The sequence below is a fragment of the Zosterops lateralis genome (assembly GCF_965231275.1).
Source record: "Zosterops lateralis genome assembly, chromosome: 5".
In the NCBI taxonomy this organism is placed as follows: domain Eukaryota; kingdom Metazoa; phylum Chordata; class Aves; order Passeriformes; family Zosteropidae; genus Zosterops; species Zosterops lateralis.
Window position 1 is genome coordinate 59285896 of NC_139766.1, and position 21728 is coordinate 59307623.

Consider the following 21728-nt stretch of genomic DNA (forward strand, 5'->3'; position numbering starts at 1 on the left):
ACATCAGTGTTTGCTTTGCCATCATCAAGGTCAATGTTTCACTTTCCAAAGTGTGTTATATATTTTTGATTATGTTACAGGTCAGTAATATATCTATGTACAAATGTACAAAGCATTTTTTAGATAAATGTTTATTGACATACAGATATTAATATGCTCATTGTGTGGTATAACTTGGTTTTTTAATCACAGTTTGTAAAAGCTCATTACAAGAATATTGAATTGCTTCAGAAAATGTTTCACTTGCTTTCTGAAATTACATTTTATTGAGTCAGTTAGTGGAATATATCTTTTATTTTACTATTAAATACAAAATTGAGAGATTTTAGTTAATATTCTAGACATCCAGCTGAATGCAATGGATTTCAATTTGCAAGATCAGATAGCTTCTTACATTACAAGATGCCCTGCAGTCTGCTGGAGGTACTCTACCAAAGGTTTTGCAGTATTTTCCAGAACTTCAGCACTTTTATCATGGGATTGGCAATCAAATCAATGCTGAGAGATGAGCAGACTGAGGGCAGCCCTGCCCAGAAGGATTTGGGGGTGCTGGTGGAGGAGAGGATAACATCATCCATCCATCCAATGTGCATTTGCAGCCCAGAAAGCCAAACATGTCCTGGGCTGCATCCAGAACACTATGGGCAGCAGGGGAGGCAGGGGATTCTGCCCCTCTGCTCTGCCCTGGTGAGAGCCCCCCTGCAATGCTGCACCCAGCTTTGAGGTCTTCAACATGGACCTGGTTGGAGTGAGTCCACAGTGCCATGGAGATGATCAGAGGGGTGGAACACCTCTCTTATGAGGAAAAGCTGGGAGTTGGGGCTGCTCAGTCTGGAGAAGGCTCCAGAGAGACCTTACAGCACATTCCAGTACCTAAAGGGGCTACAAGAAAGATGAAGGGGAACTTTTTATAAGAAAATTTAGTGACAGGATGAGGGTAGGTGGCTTCACACTTAGAGGTCAGGTATAGATTAGAGATTGAAAGGAAATTCTTCACTGTGAAGGTGGTGAGACACTGGTACAGGTTGCCCAGGGAAGTTGTGGATGCCTCATCCCAGGAAGTGGTCAAAGCCAGGCTGGATGGGGCTCTGAGCAGCCTGGTCTAGTGGCAGGTGTCCCTGCTCATGACAGGGAGTTTGGAACTGGATAATCCTGAGGGTCCCTTCTAACCCAAACAGTTCTGTGATTCTGTGATTCAAATGCAAATGCTTATTGTTGGGGATTTTGTAGATTTCTTTTTGTTTTTTGGCTTTTCTGAGAAAAATGTGTGTGCCTATTGCAGAAGATATCTGGTTTGAGTTCTTGAAACACTTTACATGGAAGCAAAAGTTACCTAGATGTAGACGAAGAAGTATTCTTGAACAGTGTTAAAATAATCTGGCTTATTTTTCCTTTAAAGTTGGGCACCACTATTTGTGTTCTTTGATTGCTTTTTTGTGTAATTTAGAAGGAACACCTCATATTGTGCATTTCATGAGCCATTGCAACCAAAGTGTGTAATAAATTGTAACCAGAAGTTAGACATGCAGTTGGTGATGAGAAATCGTGGAACTGCCTTCTTTTAGATTTCCTTTCAGATCTGTACCACTTTCCCTGATGCATGAACAGTGTTTGCACTCTGTTTTTGACTGTCTATGAAACTAATTTAGCCTAAGTCTCTGTGTTTGAGCATCTACACCTTAGGAATTGTCATCACTGATTGATTGCCTTGCTGATGGTCTTAGTGAAGAGACCAAGAATTGATTAGGTTTGGAGATTGACTCACCTGCTTAACTCTACAGTTGGAGTTCTGACAAGGAATGTGCAATCTCAGAATTTGTCTTCATATCTTCACAAAGGCTTCTCTGCTTTTAAGTTTGGTTTGATTGCCTTTGTGGAAGTGGAATTTCTTGCCTTTAAGGTTAAAAAGCCTTCTAGATAGAAGAGGTCTTTTAAAGCTCCAGCCATCCTCTGTCTCTGTAGATTTCTATAACACTGTGCTCTTTTGCCTTTCTTTACATTTCTTTGTTTCTCTTTTCTGTTCTGTATTTGTTTATTTGCTACTTCACTTATCTAAGGATCTGAATGGAGGCTTCTGTGGTGTGCTAAAATCCATTCTTACTTAACTAGTAGCTTGAGTACAGCCCTAAGGCCTCTCAAAATGTTACTTTTGTACGTTTGCATTTTCTTTCCTCTTCCCTACCTCACACAGTCCCTTTGCAACTCACACTGGTGTGTTGACTGTTTCTTTTCTGGGATGGTACAGTATCTGGAAATACACAGTGGGTGGGGCATTACAAGAGGTAATTCTTCAGCAGTTGTGTGATCCTCTCATTGTTCTCTGGCATGGTCTAGATTCAATTTAAATATATAAGGGTATGAGGGCTAATAGGTAGTTTCCATGCCTAAAATACCTTTGTTATGACACTACAATAAAAGTAGTACAGCAGTTGGTATGTTTTGTCTCCAACTGTCCTAATCTTTGAAACTGGTAGGAAATACAAGTTTCTTGTTCTGGGAGTGGAGATAAGTGAGCATTTAGACTTTTCCTCACTGCCCACAGTGAAGTGACTTACTTTTTCATGACACAAAATCCTGAGGAAATGGGTTATGTTGGTCATTTAAAATTTGATCTCTTCTCTGTACAGTGAAGTTAGGTGCATGGCAATGAGAAGAAGGTTTTCTCCCAATTCTGTGTACATAACCTGGTAATGTGGGAAACTGTTGGAAAAATGAAGCAATATAATGGTTATGCTATTTGAATAAAACACTTAATATAAAAGCTTTGTTTCTATTCAGTCAATATTGTTACTAAGGAACCACTAATTACTGTGTCTCATGTTGGAGGGGGCCCTGACAGATCTATGCAAATAATATGATTTATAATTCATAAATCCCCGATCCCCTGAGCGATGTTGCTCTTGCACTTAGACTAATTGAGTACTTATGTTCATCGATCCAGTCCATATAGCACCTTCAGCCCATATGGCAGCCTCTACTGCAGGGCTGGGAGCTCCTGTTGTCAAATGTCCCCTGTAGATGCTGTAGTGTCCCCAAAATCTGCCTCCTTGGCCCTTTGCTTTACAGTCCTTCAGTCTGCCAGCAGTCAGTTCTGCCCAAATCAGAGCAGTATTTCTGTCTGTCTCCGCCTGGTTGCAGAGGTACAAAGCATGGTACAGCATTGCCTTTTGGGGATGGGACTGCAGTGGTTAATTGCTCTTACTAGTAAGGCACTGTGCTGGAATAGCTGCTGTACTGGGCTATATTCTAATATCAATTGGTTTATATTGGTTCAAAAATGCATTTTTCCCAGAAGTTGCTCACAAAAATGGCTCTCTCGTAACAATTAGTCAACACAGGTATTTATTTTTGGTTTTCTAGGGCTTTGTTAGATATTTTGCTATGTGCCAAGAGTAGATAATTTTTTTTCCCCCCTCATAATGCAGTGGTTGCCAATACTTACAAATCCTAAAATCCACAATCTGGTAGTGGTTACATAGTTGTGTGTGAGTAATAAGTGCACCACTGAAGGAGACTGAATCCTATGCAAATTTTGTATGCAGAACTGAAAATAAAAGCAAGGGACTAAAGATATATTATGTTTCAGGACAATATTTCATGCCTGATCATTGTTACCTATTTTCCTAATAATTTTAGCATAGTTTTGTAATGTGCTATAATTGTAATTGTTATCCAGAAGAATGGCATCACTTAATTCTATCAAAACTGCGGCGAGGTAGATGAATGACAAATTAATAATTTACCATCTTTGCATAATACTGTAGCCCAGAACAGCAGAAGGATTGATGGCAGAAGAGGTTAACAAATTTTAGCGGCTTCCATTAGCTTTTCGTTGTCATATGTTTGTGGTGCCGGCTGAAATAAGCTTTGTAGGAGATCCCAGTCCAGGGAACTAATTACTCGTGCCGATTGCCACCCTGATGAATAGACCCTCATTGTATCATTCCCCTGAAGACGAGGAGCAGCCTGTGATTCACGACTGCATCCTGGCTGATATTTGATAATAATTTTAACAGATAAATGTAGGAAGGCAGAATGATGAAGTGCCTATCCATGCTCTACGACTATCAAAGGCATGCACATAGCCAGCTGTGTTCTCCCTTTTTTCTATAATCACTAATGGAGAATTTTAAGTTATTAATCGACCTTTGAATAAACCTGTATCTTCCTGTATTTTGTAGTTTTTCTTTGGTTAATTATTCCAAAATCTTTGGGTCTTATAATCAGAGCAGCCCAATTTTAGCGTGACTGTAATACAGACAAGTGTGAAAATAAGATACTGGGAAATTTGATTCCAATACTTAAGTATTTTTCTGAAATAAAGCAATTAGGAAGTTGAAGGCTTACACTGCCTTTGGTGTTAGAATTAGGCATTGAATTTTAATGAAGAATGCAAAAACAGTCTCCATTTTGATAAAATTATTTCCAGTCTAAATTTTAAATACCTATAAATCATGTTTGAGAGTAGTGCTATGCAAATCATTCTGGCTTTTGTTACTACATTTGTTTTAAACCTTGATTTACCTTAAATGAAACTAATTTCTGCCTTTAAACATCAGAACTACGAATATAGATACCAAGTGTTCTTAATATTGTGATCTGTAAATTAGTTGTGCCTATTCATTTGTCAGTGTTGACAGGTATACTTTTTATTAGCTCCTGGATCACAAATGGAATATATATGTGTGTTTTCATCTATTGTTTTAATACGGGCTCTGTAAACAAACAAAGTCCATGTTTTTTAATCTGAATGTACACGTTTTCAGGGTATCATGGCTATTCTATGGCTCAGATATCTTCTATTTGCTTATTTGCCATACCTGAAATTGGCATTTTCTGTACATTCTCTGGGCTAAAACACTGTTTTACAGTGCCATTCATTCGTGATCATCCAAAGAGATAGTAACTGGCACTTATATATGACCGTATTAAAAAGATCTACGTATATTTGGAGTGTAAAATGGAAAAGAATGAATTTTATATAACCTTTTCTAGATGTGATTTTTTTAAAGTATCTTTTCTATGTAGCAATTATTACACATCATAACATGTAGTTTTTAATTAAATGTAAAAACACAACTACATAAACCAGAAATGCAATCTGATTTGCTCGAAAATAGATTGCTATTTCACTCTCCTGGAATGGTTTATTTAAAAACAGTAAATGGAAAAGAAATGCATTTTCTCGTGTTGTTCTAAGCCTCAGGGGCTAAATGTAATGAATATTTTAAGAGATTATTTTAATTAAATTCCTGCACATCTAAACAGAGTAATATTTTATTATCACATACATAACCATGTAACTGAGGTATTCATTAAAGTTAACACTTTCTGGACCAAGAATTCATGGCATGATTTACTGACCTTGTGCAAAAAGGCACAAATTAGGAAGAAAAATGAAGGGGGACAGACTTTGATTAATATAGGTAATGCTATACCATATTTATAATAGCCTTTTCCCTATTCTGGTTTATAAATGCAGTCACTGAGAAAGGTGCCCTGCTGAGGCTGAAATGAGGCTGAAATCGGAGCACATGCCACTAGAGTGTGGGGAAACTGATCACACTGTCAGCAATTCATTTCAAAATGATGTATTTAGTGCTCATTTCACCTTCCAAGAAAAAAGGGAAAGGAGTTCCTTAGACTGGAAGGTGATATTGTTATTTTCAAGGACATACCTAAGTAAAAGATTGCAGAAAGGGGGGGGGGAGGTTAGGGGAAAAAAAGGCGAAAGCAGCGCAAACAAGGAGAGCTTTATGCAGAAATTCAGCGCTACCATGCTGGTTGATAATTGCTAACATATGTGGCTCCTCTGTTTCATTGTAGTCGTCCTCGTGAGTTCTGGCGCCTCGACTACTGGGAAGATGACTTGCGGCGCCGGCGACGATTTGTGCGTAACCCCCTCGGATCGACACATCCTGAAGCGACACTCAGGGCAGCCGGAGAGCATGGTCAGTGTAAAATCTGCCTCCTGCCATCAGCAGCAGGTTACAGGATGTGGTGGGAAAGGCTGGACCTTGTAGGATGCTGGCAAATGGGCCCAGAGCGAGGGGAGGCTCTTGGCGTTGCGTTTCAGGCGCGTTTTTCCCTACAGAGGTCACCTGGCCGTTCCTTCACGGCAGCAGTGCTGGGGTTTGCTGAGCCCCTTCTTCCCATCTCAACTGGGCTGGCACCTTGTGCATAGCTTGCATACAACAGTTACAGTCCTCACTAGGCAGAAGAAACGTGGATGCAATTTTGCCATTAATCCCTGGACAGACTTCCATGTAAATTACCTGCTTATACTTTAGTATATCTTCTTCAGAAGAATTTTTCCTGTTCAAAATCCACACCAATTATTTCAGTTAGCCTATATCTGCCTATTGTTATAGATATATTAAAAGGGAAATAACACTTCTACAAGTTAAACTGCACCTTTGCTAAAGTCCTCAAGTTTTTCTGCAATAATTTGATATGGAAAAAAGAATAGCAAATCCTGATGTGGAAAGTATTGCTCAAGCACCAAAATGGTAATGATAATTTCTACCTGGTGATTTTAACAAAAGGAGATTGCTTTTTTTTGCAGTTATTAATCCTCATTTCATAATCTTTGATCAGTCAGATCTAAGATGCTATGTCCATTCTAGAGGGGAGTGTATTTACCAAACTTATACAATAGTCAGTTTGAAAATTCTATAGTAAATCAAAATATAAAGAAGCAAACAAGACTAGGCAACTTTGGGGTTTAGTACAGAATTTGCTATCTAATGAGGGTACACTGATAAGGTAGAAAAGTTTTGTACTTAAAAATAATTTGCTTATAATCAGAGCTGAGTACCCTTCACCTTGAAGGCACAAGTCCTGGCCCAAATAATTTAAATTTTATTTGGGTTGTTAATTTGTTTTTGGTTTTTTTTTTTCTTTTTTAGTTTGTGAATGCACACATATGCCCACAGAAATTGTATGTGGGGATATATTTTATGCTAATTTTAGATTGTTCAGTGTTGTATGAATATAGGAGAACATCACTGTCATAAAGTTGGTTTCCGTCAGGCATCTTAACCTCTTGCACTCAGCCTTAAAGGGCCATTTCTGGGAGAAAATGTCTACAATATGTCAGCTGATATAATGCCAAATATGACATCAGTCCTCTGAAATAAATGACCGTACAGAGAATAGTCAATAAAGTGATCTGAAAGCAATGTTTGTAGAGCCCTACATCTTTGACTATAGAAAGAAGAACAAGATGTAGAATTAATTAACCCACTTTTTGCTTTGGGGGTTGTTGTTCTTAATACTATGTGTTGTTCCTATACCATGGACTTTAGGGCACTAGGATTTTTTCTGTTTAATACTCCATGGATGAACAACAACTTCCCCCCCTTTAATATTATATGTACTTCAAGTTAAATAGATCTTGTCACAGTTTGATGCATTCTAGTTGTACTTTCATATTTAATATTTATGCTGTTTATCAGATTTTTAAAAATATCTTTATTATTACTGAAAAATATTTAGAGCAACTATTTAAATTTGTATAACTAATTCTTTCACAAGTAAATACATAGTAATGCAATTATTCATATTTCATCCTAATGTGATACTAATACTAATCCATGCTGTATTTAAAGGGCTGTGGCTTATAATCAGTTTGTAATTGACAGGACAACAATTATTTGTCAATAGAAAGGAAGAATGAAAAAAAGTAGCCCTATTTCAGAAGTAGCTAATAAGCATAGCTGGTAACTAACTCTGGTAATTTAAATAGACCTAATTGTTTTCTGTCTGCCTTTCTATTCAGATTTTGACATCCTTAACAGTCTTCTATTGTGTTCAATTTCCTGATGTTGTTCCATTCCAAATTTTCATACTGCCTTTGTTATCTGTTGTCCTTCTGTTTTCTTTATCTATCCAGTGAATATTTTAGTTTACCCTAATTCATTATTGAATGTGATTTCTGAAATTATAAATAGTTGTTATCTGTCTGAGTGTGTGTACACATTCAACTGTCTTTCTCCAAGAACTTCCACTGGCAAAGTGTAAAATAGATGACCAAAGTACAAATTCAAGTTCAGTGGGAAACTATATACAATGTATAGGAGTGCAAAGATAGTTGGGATTTTTATGGTTTCATTTTGGCTTTGGTTTTCTTGGTGTGTTGTTTCTAGTTTGGTTTGGGTATTTTTTTTTCCTTGAGTTTTAGTAGGCACAGTTGTCAAAAAGATTAACTGGAGTGGCCACTCCAGTGATCCTTTTCTTTCTGAATTGTGTTTATTAACTTCTAATATTAACCAATTTTATCTCGGAAATTCCAGTTGTTCTCAGATTTTTTGGAACCAGGCTTTCATGATATCTATGTCCCTAGGATTTGCAGAGCATTTGCCCCAGTATGTTATGATTTCGTATCAATAATTTATCATTAATTATTCCATTTCAATTAATTTTACGTCTCTGAAGCAAAAGCATTTTTAGATAATGTATAAAAGGTTCCCTACTGCCTATTTAAGTTTTTTTCAAAACATCACAGACAGAACCTGAAATTGGACATAAGGGATTTTGCCAAAAGGGAGGCAGGGGAAAATAATGCATAAATAATGGAACAGTACAAGCAGTAGCCACGCTTGATAACATGGATTTTAGCTCACTTTCATTAGAAGATACACATTATCAATGGGTTGGTGTCTTTCAGATACAACCAGATGTATTCTCCACCCCAGAGAACTCACAGTGTGGGAATCATCCCAATTTGCAACTGTGAAAATGATTCGGGAACAATTGGAAGCCTAAGTATTGTTCAGTAAAACCTAGAGAGAACAACAATCAGCTCTGTTGCAGCCTAGTTATGTGTCTTAGGAGCAAGAACCAATCTTTTCCAAGGATTGATTTGATTTGAAGGAGAACCTCTGGTGCAGAGGTGGCAGAATAAATACCTGAAGACTAATGTTCTCTGTTCAGACAATCAATACCAGCCCCATGACTATACTTCTGGCTACCTTCTAGTTAAAAACAAATTTTTTAATTCTGACAATTTAATTGCCATTCCCAAGTTCACATTAACTTGCTTGGGAAAAAAAGGCTTTAGGTAATTTTTCAAAGGAAAAAGGGAAAAAAAAAAAAAGGATCCTTCCAAACTGGCTATTTATAAAAGTCAGTCTAATGGTGTATTGTGGGGAAAGGAAAGAGAGGTGAAGGTGCTGTGGTCGAAAGTTTGGGATGGAAGGAGTTAACTCTTTTCTATTCTTCCTATCACAATGGAACCAAAATTGCTTGTATAAATGTGGAGGGAAAAAAAAAAAAAAAAAAGGGTAAACCTGTTGGTATTTTGAAATTGACACCAAAATGCAATATTTGTGAGGGAATCTTTAACTGCTAGAAAATACTTTATCAAGCTTTTAAACAAGTGATTTATTGTTTTAACAAATGTTTAATTGATGTTTTTTAAAATCTGGGGATTTTTAGCCATCTGTAGCATTTCCATGAAGGCAGTAGGTGGAGTTCAGGGCTTTGTGGCTGCAAAGGACCAGCAGGTGATCATCTCCAGTATTGCAGTCCACTGGTTAGTTTGCTTTGCCTCAGCTAGAAGGATGAAAAAGGAGCCATAAAGATAATATTTTAAAGACTTGGTTTGAAAGTGATTGGTTTTTCCCATTGTTGTGTTTTTAAAGAAATAGGGAGAGTAGAGGGAAGTTTCTGGGAGCTCTTAGTAAGAAAAACAAAAACAAACCACCACATAGTAAGGTTTTATTTAATGCACCTTTTCTTTGAGTTCTTTTCCTGGTATAATTACCAGTTCCAAAAAAAAAAAAAAAAAAAAAAAAAAAAAAAAAAAAAAAAAAAAAAAGAAGAAGAAAGAAGTTGTGTGCAATCAGACTGTTGTGTTCAGAGCAATACAAGCAATACATAGGCCATGCCTGGAGGTCTTGATCTTGGAAAGGTGTGTGGGAGGTTGTGCTTAGAGCTGCAGGGTTGGAGCCAGAGGCTGTGGTCACACCAGCATAGGCAGGCCTGGTAGAGTGGTTAGAGAAGGCAGAGCAGGGTTTGTGACCTGAAATATGAAATCCAGTGTAATATAACTCTGTGCTTATGTGAAATTGGAGTTTGTCACATGATGTCATGCTCCATCATACATCTCTCTAACCAGCAAATATATAAAGAGAACTGGCCTACCTACACCAGGGCATTTATCTACAGAAGAAAAGGTGAATCCATGTGGAATATGTTCTGTTGTGTGCAGATGCACGTGTAAACATGAGAGTGTTGGTTGCAGATGTTGTGCTTTATGCACATCAGTACAGAAGAGGCAGATTTGCTTTATTTACATCAGTACAGGAAAAGCAGATACTGCTACAGAGTGTGATGTCTCATTGCAGCTGGTGTCTGCAGGTGTGTAGACAGGCATCTTCCTGTGGCTGTGTTTAAACTGTGATTAACACACATTTCATGCATGTCAGGAAATATTGGTAGCTAACATCATATGCAAAGAGATGACAAAAGTTTACAAAAATGGACTATAATAATTCAGGGTCTAAAATTTATTGAAAAAGGCACATACATAAGATGTATGGTTTTGAATCAGTGGAATATCTGTAGTTAGGGAAAGAATTAAAATCTGAGTAAAAGAAAAAGTTAGGGCAATATTTCTGTTATCCAGTCATCTTTAGTTTGGAAGCTGCTGTACTGATTTTATTTTTTCTTAAAGACTGAAGGACATAATAACATTTTAGACAAGTTTTACTAAGTGTAAAAGTATTAACCTTTGATCTTGGCTCTAAATTCAGTCTTAAGAATAGGTAGAGAGCTAGTTCAAAATCAGCATCTTTGGTACAACACAGATTCTAGGAGAGGAAGCAAAGAATGTATGTATGTGCGTATGAGGTTTTTGAAGCAACAAATATAGTTTGTCTGCATTAAAAGAAAAAAAAGACAAAAAAACCTAAAGTAATTTATTATCTTGGACTTCATCTTGAGGTGGTTTTGTTCTATTTTACTTTTTTTGATCTTCAAGAGAGTGCTGGTGGGGCAGTGACTAAGAGTGCATGTGGTGTGTGTTAGTACACTGATGGTAATTTTACTGCTGCTAACTGAAAATCCTCAAGGGGGAGTTAATTACAGGAAAACCTTCCTAAATATCAGCCGCATATTTTCCATGACAAGAAGGTTTTTCAACTCACATTGAACAACTCCAGAATCTGAGTTATCATTATTTACATGAGCATATTTTGCAAGAAAGTAAAAATTGTGTTTGTACAATGCAGTTAAAGCTTCACAGTAATTTTTAAAGGCTTTCTTACAAGTGACAGCTATTGCCAGGGCAAAAGGATCATGTATAAATTGCATTTTATTTTGTATGACAAATTAAATTTCCTTTTATTTCTCTTTTTGGTTGGTTGGTTTGAGGTGGAGGTTTGTGTTTGTTTTTTGTTGCTGTTTGGGTTTTTTTGTAAAGTCAAGGCCTAAACCAAAACTAGTATTTGGTCATTTGGGGTTTGTTGTTGTGATGGAGTTTTTATAGTTTGGGGTTTGGTTTGGCTGCTTTTTTTTTTTTTTTTTTTTTTTTTTTTTTTTTTTTTTTTTTTTTTCTGGTGAGTAGATTTCTTTTTTACTTTTTCGCTGAACTCAAAAGTTTTATTATTTGCAATTTACATGCGTATATTTACTTAAACAATTTAAACTTTCTGTCTTGCCACCGGGGAGTCGCTGCCTTCTGTAAATGTTTGCAGATTAGCATATTTTTAGAGGGAGCCCGTGGAACTTCAAATCAAGTGTGGCAGCAGTCAGAGCGAGCAGCCCCCAGTGTGCTGAAGTTAGTTGGTCCTGATGTGTTTGGTGAATGTTTTCCAAACACGGCTGCGCCATGGGTATTCTCACTTGTATCTTTTAAGAAACAGTATTTTCATTTTAAACTTTAAAAAAAAAAAAAAAAAAAGTAAAAAAACCGGACACATCTATACACTGCTGTGTTTTGGCATTACCACGGCAAAACTTGGGTGTAGAGGGAGTAATTGCCTCTTTCTTTCCCTTTTTTCTACGTTTTTTTTTCTACTTTTTTTTTTCTTTTTAATTTTAATTTTTTTTTTAATTTTTATTCTCCTTTTATTTTTTTTTTTTTTTTCTCTTTTTCTGTGGCTGCTTTGAGGCGGTGATTTCAATAAAGCAGATTTCGAGGCGGCAGTGCCTCGCCGGGGCGATGGGAGCGCTCCCGGGGCCGGGAGTGTCGCCGCCCGGGCACGGCGGGGACACATTTCCCGGCCCGGTGACCGTGTGCGGGGCGGAACACGGCTCCAGGCAGGCTTGGCCCCTTCCCCTCATCCCGAAAATCCCGGTGGGAGGCCGGGGTCCCGGCTGGCCGTGCCCCTCGGGAGCAGGTGCAGGCTGTTCTCCGCCTCCAGCCGCCAGCCCGGGGCAGGTTGGCCCCTCACCGCCGGGCAGGGCGGGCTGGGGGCTTTCCTGCCCCCCGAGCTCGGCTTGCCGGGAGCGGGGCGGCAGCTGCAGCCCCCCCGCCCTGTCCCCGCTGCCGGGGCTTTCCTCTTGCGCTGCGCGCCCGGCCCGGCCCGGCCGCCGCCTCCTCTTCCCGCTGTCACCGCGGCCCCGTGTCCTTGGTCGGAGCCCTTGGCGGGTTTGGGGTCAGGGTGACACACCAGGCAGCCGGGACTCTCCTCCAGCTCCACTTCCCAAGGAAGACTCCCTTCCCCTGCTGTATCCTTTTCCCCTCCGCCATAAACACTTGAACGCTGCAGAGAGCACTGGATAATTTTGAGCAGGCTTAATAGGATTAAAACTAGATGTGTCCTAACATTAGGGGATTAAGACAGGTACTTCCCACGGCTAGTCCTAAGCAGTTTTCTTCCTGAAGTTACTTAAAAAAAAATAAAATTACACTGCTTTGTCACTGAGACCTGACAGACAGCACCGTGTCTCATTTCAGCTCCTGATGAGGATATACTTGTCAAAGGAAAGCAGTCCATCAAGAGTCAAGTTTTAGGAAACCAGAACTCAGAAAGTGAGATTCTCTTGGAAGGTGATGATGATATCATGTCATTCATGGAGGAAAGAGAAGTGGAGAACTTGACAGGTAATGTCACCTATCTAATTTTCTCCTCAGCTTCTTTACTGTTGAAGTTCTGATCTCCCCATCTCTGCAGTGAATCGTGGTTTGGGATACACACTGATAATTAACACACTTCCCGTAACTGCGTCATTAAGATAATTTTCTGTTCACCTCAGATGCTGAAGGCTTATTTGTGGAGAATTGTGTATTTTCTTTCTCTGCCTTTTTGCTTCTGCAGTAGATAGCTATTCTAGAAAACCTTCCTTATAGAAAATAGCTCTACCTTGAAAAGGGCTTCTTTTGTTTTCTTGACCTCAGTCCATTCAGATCATCAGACCTAGTGGACAATTAGGCAAGCTGTCTGTAATTTAAGGCTTTGGAGGCCTTTAATTTTTTTCCTAAGTCTATAAAATTGTACATACTGGTTATTTACTTGCGTATAAAGGATTTTACTTGCTGGATTTAACTCCTTTAACCCCCTTGACATTCCCCCACTGAAGTTCTTTCTCCATAGACCATGGTCTCAATTAGACTACTTTTTTTTTTTTCTTTTTCTTCTGAAGAAATAGTACGTAAAGTCATTCAACTTATTTAATTTTACATAATCACATGCAACCTTTGCTGACGTTACAATCTCAGTGGAGTGGGTCCATTTCTGTACAGTTCAAAATGTAAAACCAGAGTAACCAGTGGTTCAGAGACTGGGAGTTATAAAGTGTCTCAATTGCTGTTTGAGGAACATGGCTTTTACAGGAAAAATGCAAACTTCTCTGTATTCTTTTGCTTCTCATCTGGTATTCCATGTACACTTAATTTAGGCAAAATATCATTTATTGGATAATTCTGGTTCCCTGAGAAGCTGCTAGTATACTCTTACATTGATATGGATCATGCATATGATAATTCACTGAAAATGCTGGAAGTGATTATTTATTGGCATTTTCCTTATCCTTGAACTGCATTCCAGTCTTAAAAGCAGCATAAAGAAAAAGAAAACCTGCATAGGAAGAGTAAAGTAAAATAAAGTAGTGGGAGAATGAGGCAAAGGCATTTCTTTATATGAATCTTATTTTTTTCCCTTTCTACCGCGAGCTTCCTTCTCAACAGCCTTCTCCATGTTTCCTTCTATTATTCATACATTGGTTTGAGTAATACATTCATACTGTAATAGAGGTGAAAGGGGAGTTTAATTATATAATCTTGACAATGGCAATAGGATTAAGAAGTAATCCTCACTAATAAAGTAGTGTGGGTTAGAAATGAAGTGGAAATTGTCAGGGGTCTTCTACAGGACCTGGACTGCCCCAGCTTCTGCATCTGTCTGCTTGCCCTGTAATTGAATGTCTGCCAGTGATTGAAAAAATGTTATTTCTCCTCTGGATTACATGCTAATGTACAGGGGGCAAAGGGAGACAGCAAAAGAACACATAGCTGCTTATTTCATCCATTTGTGGGGGTGAGCTTGGGGAAATCATGGCAGTTCCGCAGCTATCTCATACCCATCTGCAGACACAATGTATTTGTACGTTGGGAATAGAGGGCAAAGCTGCTCTGATCTCAGCAGAGCATCTCTTCTTTTGTCCTAGTGGCACACATTGAGATTGATGTGAGATTAAGGACCATCACCCTCCTAACAATCGATGGAAATGACAATTCATCTGAATTTTTTGTCAGTTATTCTCACGTTGATTACCTGAACGTGTGTACCTCATTTATAGATGCTTTATTAAAACAAAATTGTCTATGTCACTTAAATATCTTCCACTGTTTTACAAAAGTCAGATAATACTGCAGCCAGTATTAACTTCATTTCCTTGCCTCTTAATCAGCTGGATGACAAACCTAACCTGTTTTCTTTCTGTATGTGTTAGTTTATATAATGCTGAACCTATTGTTTTTGGTAGTAGTCTGATTTGTCCCTGTGATAAGCCCTGTGGAGATGTGATTATTCCAATAAAAATTCATTCAGTTGGAAACCAACCCTCCAGCTGTTTACTCCCACAGTCCCCGAGCTACACTAACACTGTATGGAATCCTTGAACAATATTTAACATGGAATCCAAAGCATCTTTAAAACATTTTACTTTAGGCTCTATAACATTGTGTAACCTTAACAATAGATTTCCAGCATCCATGAGGGAACACTTTGCAGTTAGACAACTTTGAGCCTTGACCGCTGTGTTCATCTCTGTGAAATGCTATCAAAACTTCCCAGCAACTAAAGAACACATCAGACAGTCAGATTTCAAGTGCTCATGTGTGCACACTGTGTTTCGTGTAACAGAGGGTGTGCAACACTTAGAGTTTCTTGGACAGAAAATGTGTCTGAGTAAAAGCTGGAGACTGCCATACTGAAGCCAGCTCTGTGTAATGTATGCAGCAGTTTGCAATTGCAGCTGCTTCAGCGTTCGGCAGCACAGAGACACTGCAAATCTGTTACATATGTTCTTTTCCAGGACAAAAAGGGGTTTGCTCTGCAAGGACGAGCTGTGCTCTTTGCTTTATTTTAATGTCCTTGGCCTGAAAAGTGAGTAATTTGTACTTGCATTCTTTTCCATTTGAACATTGTTGGTGTTTTCCCGCTTTGGCAGGTCCAGTGTCCCTTAGCACACCAGCTCAGCTTGTGGCACCCTCTGTGGTAGTGAAAGGCACCCTTTCCATCACTCTTTCTGAGCTCTATTTTGAGGTGGATGAAGAAGATCCTAGTTTTAAGAAAATCGACCCAAAGGTAAGAGATCATTGACCCTGAGCTCTGAGAGATGATGACAAATTACCCAAGACCTTTAATTCTTCACTTGACTTCCTTTACCTCTATTGGGCTGCAGTGTTGCTGCTTTAATAACTTTGCCACTGACCATATATGTTGCTGAACTTCACGTAGGTGACACCTCCTTTCCTGCTCCTTTTTCTCCCCCTCCCACATTTCGACCCTACTTGAATGTTAATTAGCTCGCTGGGAATAAAGCTCCAGGGAGACAAGTCTGAAATAAAGACATCTTGAATCGTAGGCCTGTGTGAATGCGGGGAAGTTCAGCAAGGCTTTTAGCCCAAATACTTTGTTTTACTTTCCTGATTTTAGCAAATGTCAGTATTAAACAGCACTAAACTCCTGAGTTTGCAGTGCTCCTGTCATATTTCTCTATAACACATTTTACAAGGGCCGTTATTATTTATTGTGCCTAAGCATAAAACATAATTGCCCTTCTAAAAGATGTTTCTGAGCTGACTTGCTAATTTCCACAAACTTTATTTGCTCCGAGTTGCTTGATTACTCGTCTTTTGGTTAAAATTAGTAGTGAAATTAGTAGTGAAATTCCAATTGCAAAGGGAGCATATCATGCAGTTAGCTTAATAACGTTGCACTTGAATGTTTTCTACAGTGTTACAGCAACATTTCAAAAGTAGGACACAGCTGGTAAATATCCTCACAACTTAAGCATGGTCATGGCTCTTGGTTTTTTAAATATCTGCCTAACATCAAACTGGGTAATAATTTCTTTGGGAAGGGTACTGCTGGAAGAAGTAGTGTTTTTCTGCTTGTCTGTAGAGAGATTACCGTGTGTATTAAGCACAGGTTCAGTTCTTTGTTCCTGTTGAGTAAATTGTTCTTGTCTGTATTAAAAATGGCATCGGTGGGTCTGAACGCTGGGATTATCAAATCCTATCAGGAGGAAAAATTTATTTTGAAAAGCGGTGCTCTCAATTTGTTAGAGATAGATTTTAATATAAGCAATTAACTAGAATTGTGATTTTATGTGGTATCATAAATGAGATTTAACTTTTCTTTTGGTCGTGGAGAATTTTTGAAATATATTGGAAATTATTTTAAGTATGAGATAGTGCTCAAAATTTTTATATGCTTACTCCTTCTATTATGTTTCACTAATCCCTCCCTATTGAACTAAAAAAAAAAAAAAACATTTAATGATGGAAAGAATATAAATGTGAAATTAAAGTTAGTTTGATATGTTACTGTATTGCATTTTCCATCTAAAATATTCTGCTTTGTATTGTATTAGCATGAGAAAAGTCTTACAGATCCGCATTATTCTGCATTTTTGGTTTTCCTGTTCAGCACGTAGGGTCTTTGAGCACAGTTACTAATTCTTACCATTCCTGTTACGTGTTTTGTGGGAACACTGACATATATAGTTAGCCTCCTTTTCTCCTGCTTCCCAGTATGTGGCAGAGATTGTTTTCTTAACTGTGAGCAGTTGTTCTGGTTTGGTTTGACTCTGTCTTTTACTCTGTATCTGAGAGATTTTCGTAGAGTTCTTATAACAGGAGAGGTTGGTTGTATGAAATACTGGCTACACCTCTTAGATTCTGCTTGCGATGTTACTTTAGCTAGAGGTCTTAAAATTTAAAAAATAATACATATTTTATAATGTCTGGGGGGGGGGGGGAGCTAAAAATCAGATCTGAATTATTTTATTTTAAAAACTAAGTAATGTTGCAAACAGCGTCTTTTCAAGCATTAACGCTTCCCTGCCCCACCCTGTGCTGAAGTCAGTGTACCTTGATAGTGAGGACGAGCTGCTGTAGAAAATGCCCCTTAAGAAGAAGAAAAAAAAAAAGCCCCCAACTAATCCGCTGTAAGCTCAGCAGGCCTGCTTAATTAATGAGGCTTCATCTGTTTGATAAATTTAAGTTCCCTGTATATTTGTCTAAACTATTGAAAGGAAAACATTGTGACAGGTTCCTGAAGGAAAACCTGCCTTAGGTAGCGATAGCATCGGCAGCGATACGATCAGAGTTTATTGGCGGGCTCCGGGCTGTTTTGGGAAGGGAAGGGTAGCCCGCTCTGCCAGGTGATCGGGGCCCAGGCTGCGGGGAGCGCTCCCATGGCTCCACAAAGGGCTCCTGGGGCTCGGCCGGGGCTGCGGGCCGGCCCGGGGTGTGGCCGCTCGGGCGGGCAGGGCGGCCCCGCTCCATCGCCCCGGCTGCTGCCCCGGCCGGGATTTCGTTCTTAAACTGAGAGGCGAAAGCACCTCAAGTTTGAATGCTTATTTCTTTCCGCTTATTTCTTTCCACCTCCGTCCAAAAAAAGAAACGAAAATAGTCCTTCGGGGCAAGAACTTGATTTTTTTTTTTTTTTTTTTTAACCTCCCCCCCAGCCCAGGAAAGGATGTGAAAACTTGCTGGAAATGCCCCGAGCCGGCGTTGCAATCTTTCGGGCAGCTCGAGCGGGGAACGCTAATGTTTTTAAATCTTAGAAATGCGTTCCCGAAAAAAAAACCTGTCAGTATTTTTTCAGTCGTCCCGAGCAGTCTTAAAGCGAAATAATGATGGAATAACGGGGAATAATAATAACGGGGAATGAGGCAGAGCTTCGCTTTGGGAGAGGGGCTCGGGCAGGGCAGGAGATGGGGTAGGATCAGGGTGCTTTCCTGCTTGTCTCCCCGGCTGGCTATGCTGCCGGGCGATTTTTATGCTGTACTTAAAAATCCGGGCAAAAACAAATGTTTGTTTAAAAAATATATCGACCGGCTGCTCTAAATGGCATTAATTATTCAGAGTAGATCTATACTTCCTTCGTGTCAAAGTCAAAGGGAATAGCGCGCTCGCTTTGGGAAGCGAAAGCAAACGGCGGTGGCTTTTTAAAACAAAATGCAGCGCTCGGAAAATAAAAGCAAGGAATACCATAAGGAAAAAGATAAAAATTAAAGGGAAAGGAAACGAGAGTAGGGTAGGAAAAAGCATGCTGTAATTCTGACTAAACTGTGGCGAGCTGCTGTGCGATGCTCCATATATTCCAAGATTTAGAACAGAATCTTAGAGTAATAGAAATGTAGCAGATGTTGTCACATGCTGAACTACACAGTATATAAGACTTATTTTTTTTTTTCTTAGATGCATTTTTTTTAATGGAAACTAGAAGGAAGTTTAGCAAACATCAGTCAATATGCCGATCTAAGGCTTGGGCTAGGTGTTGCTTTTAGTCTATCTTTACATCTCGTGGTTTCGTTTCTTTAAATAAAAAATTCCTTCTGAGGTTCAGAAAGAATTACTTGCCTGAATTTAAGAACCATTCACGAAAAGCGTAAAGTTAAAGTAATATTTTTTTATTACTATTTGCAACAAGTCAGTTGTGGGGCACATAGTCTGACCTTGGCACCGAAATACATTTAACATCAGTAAAACTTTTTTAAAGGGAGATTTGTACATATAGTTAAATAATTTTTTTTCACTTGGTGACAACATTCAGGCAAACAAGAGAGCATAAGAAAAGGACTATACATGGATTGGAAAATGTACCTTTCGGGTTTCGTTTTGAAGTTGCAAAAGTCCGATCGCTTCTTTTTGTGACCTTTTTAAAAATTCACACTGGAGGCCAGGAGGAGGGAGGCTCTTCCCTTCTTTCCGTGCGAGGCGCTGAGAGTTTGTGCCGGGAAAACCGTCGGCAAGTTTTTAAAGGCCGAACTGCAGGTGGCTGGCTGGGGGGGTGGCGGGGCCGCCTGTCTTTCGCCGCCTCTTTCCGTCCTCGTTCCCGTTAAATAAAAAGTTTTTTAGGCGCCGTTGTTGTTTACGGAGGGCGAGTTTTTGCGCGCGGGAGTGTCAACCCTATAGCTTGTCGAGGCTTTTGGGATTGGTGAGGATTTCCCTGGCTAGCCTCCAGGTCTGTTTGGCGGCGCTTTCCAGGGCCGAGTGGGGTTTGCCCTGAAAGAGGTCGAGGTTGGGCAGGAAGTAGTGGGGGCAGCGCCGGCACTGCAGGCAGGAGATGAGCTGCAGGAGGATGCCGTTCAGCCGGTCGCCCAGGCACGCCTCGTCCCAGTCGGTCTCCCGCGGGTGCTTCTCGCACTCGTACAGCAGCAGCGTCTTCATGTGGTAGTTGTTGAGGGGCTGCCCGGGCAGCTCCAGGTGCCGGTCGCGCAGCGTCTTCAGCACCGACAGGCACTTGTTCCGGCAGCCGCCCATCAGCAGCCGGTTCTCGGCCTCGCCGAACTGCAGCACCCACGCGTCGCTCTCGGCCGAGCTCTGCTTGCCCGTCAGCGAGTAGCACTCCTTGGAGAGCAGGTTGAAGCCCTCCGCCTTGACCTCCGCCACCCGGTTGGGGCCGGGCCAGGGGATGTGGGGCATGGGCCACTGCGCCGCGCTGCGCGGCCAGATCCCGGTGCACTTGAAGGCGGGCGTGATCTGCACCACGTACCGCTCCCGGATGCGGAGCTTCACCTCGCTCGTGTCCGCGATCATCTTCACCACGTCCCGGTAGCTGCACTTGTCCACGGCCTGGGCCACCAGCGTCTGGAAGCGGGAGCGGATCTTGCGGGCGGACAGGTAGCCCGAGGCGGTGATGAACTCCACCCAGAGGGACATGCTGCGCTTGCGGCCGTCGCTCAGCTTGAGCACGGCGCAGCCCGGCAGGGAGCCGTCGTCCACGAAGTTGAAGACGCCCATCTGGTTGAGGTAGAGCACCACCTCGAACTCGGTGGGCGAGATCACCTCCAGCCCCTCGTAGCGGGCGTCGATCTCGCTCAGGGAGCTGATGAAGCGCGGCTCCTGCACCTCCACCTCCTTCAGCACGTCCGACACGACCTTGCACACCTCGCGGATGGTCTTGGCGATGGCCGCCTTGCGCGCCTGGCAGCGCTCCGTGTAGTATTTGTTGAGCTGGTAGACCAGCTTGGCCTGCGCGGCGATCATGTTGGGGCACAGGTCCGGGCTGTACACCGGGCTCTCGCAGTACGTTGAGGGATCCAATGCTTTAGCGGTGGCTGCAGCTTTGCGGAGGGCACCGGCCGAGTGGCAGACCCCACCGCCCCCGGGAAGAAGGCGGCAGCGGCGCGCCGGGGACGGCAATTAAAGAAACCGGGGAGGGCGGCGAAGCACAAAGGAGCGGCGGAGCCCGGCGCTGCCCCGGCCAGGAGGAGGAGGAGGAGGAGGAGCGGGCTGGGCGGCGGTGCCGGGGCCGGTGCAGGAGCGGCGGGCAGCCCCCGCGGGCTCCCGGAGCGCAAAGTTTTGGCTGGCGATGGGGGCAGGGAAGTCTGGGCTGCCTCTGCGCTCAGGCGCCCACCCCCCCGCGCCGCGACAAAAATGCCCTTTCAATAGTTCATGGAAAAAAAAAAACAAACCAAAACAACAAACAAACTTCCCCAGGACTTGCCGGAGGTCCCCGCAGAAAAGCCGGTCGGCGGCGAAGTTTAAAAGCGTACACGGTACGAGAGGAGAAGAATGCGAGCAATGCCCTCAGCGGAAGAGTGAACTCTGTGTCTGTCTGTCTGTCTGTCTGTCTGTCTGCCTCTCTCTCTCTCTTTCAGTCCGTGGCACCGCCAGAGATGTGCATGAGTTTGGCTGCCGCTGGCTCAGACTGTCAGGGGGTGTTGTTGATTTCCCTTTTCCTGCTGGAGGCGTTGGCCGAACCCGGCTCTCTGGCCGTCTCTATCTTTACGCGCAGACGGGCGCGCTCGGTCTGTGATCTCTCATTCCCGTCCTGCAGCTCTACATGGATTGTTGTGAGAGAGAGAGAGAGACTGTATGGAGAGGAGCTGTTGCTTTTTTTGTTTGTTTGTTTGTTTTGTTTTGATTTCTTTGCACAGACTGGTGTTTTATCCTGAGCGGGAGGAGGGCGTATCTGCCGTGCCGGGGTGGCTTCTCCTGCCCCTGCCCGGCCCCGGGGGTGCTGGCCGAGGCTCCGGTGTCCGCGCCTCTGGCTCCGCCGCTCTCGCCGTGTGCCCGCGTCCCTCTCGCCGCGCCGCCGCCG

The 21728-nt window shown here is 41.6% G+C and overlaps 2 protein-coding genes across 4 annotated transcripts in view; one reads left to right on the plus strand and one right to left on the minus strand.

Moving 5' to 3' along the window:
- Positions 1-21728, plus strand: part of LRBA (LPS responsive beige-like anchor protein) — a gene marked incomplete at its 5' end in the record, with an annotated part of 363200 nt that overhangs the window by 182303 nt on the left and 159169 nt on the right. For all 3 annotated transcript variants that reach the window (XM_083862452.1, XM_083862454.1, XM_083862453.1), the window contains 3 exons: positions 5827-5951; positions 12905-13051; positions 15619-15755. In XM_083862452.1, the coding sequence (XP_083718578.1) occupies positions 5827-5951; positions 12905-13051; positions 15619-15755 (409 nt within the window). The remainder of the gene's footprint in view (positions 1-5826; positions 5952-12904; positions 13052-15618; positions 15756-21728) is intronic.
- MAB21L2 (mab-21 like 2) lies at positions 19556-21203 on the minus strand. Its single transcript, XM_083862387.1, has one exon. It carries the CDS (start codon positions 20669-20671, stop codon positions 19592-19594), a length of 1080 nt encoding a protein of 359 aa, XP_083718513.1. The 5' UTR covers positions 20672-21203; the 3' UTR covers positions 19556-19591.

Bases quoted from the DNA above. Each gene is read 5' to 3' on its own strand.
- MAB21L2 (XM_083862387.1), bottom strand. From the start codon at position 20,671: ATGATCGCCGCGCAGGCCAAGCTGGTCTACCAGCTCAACAAATACTAC.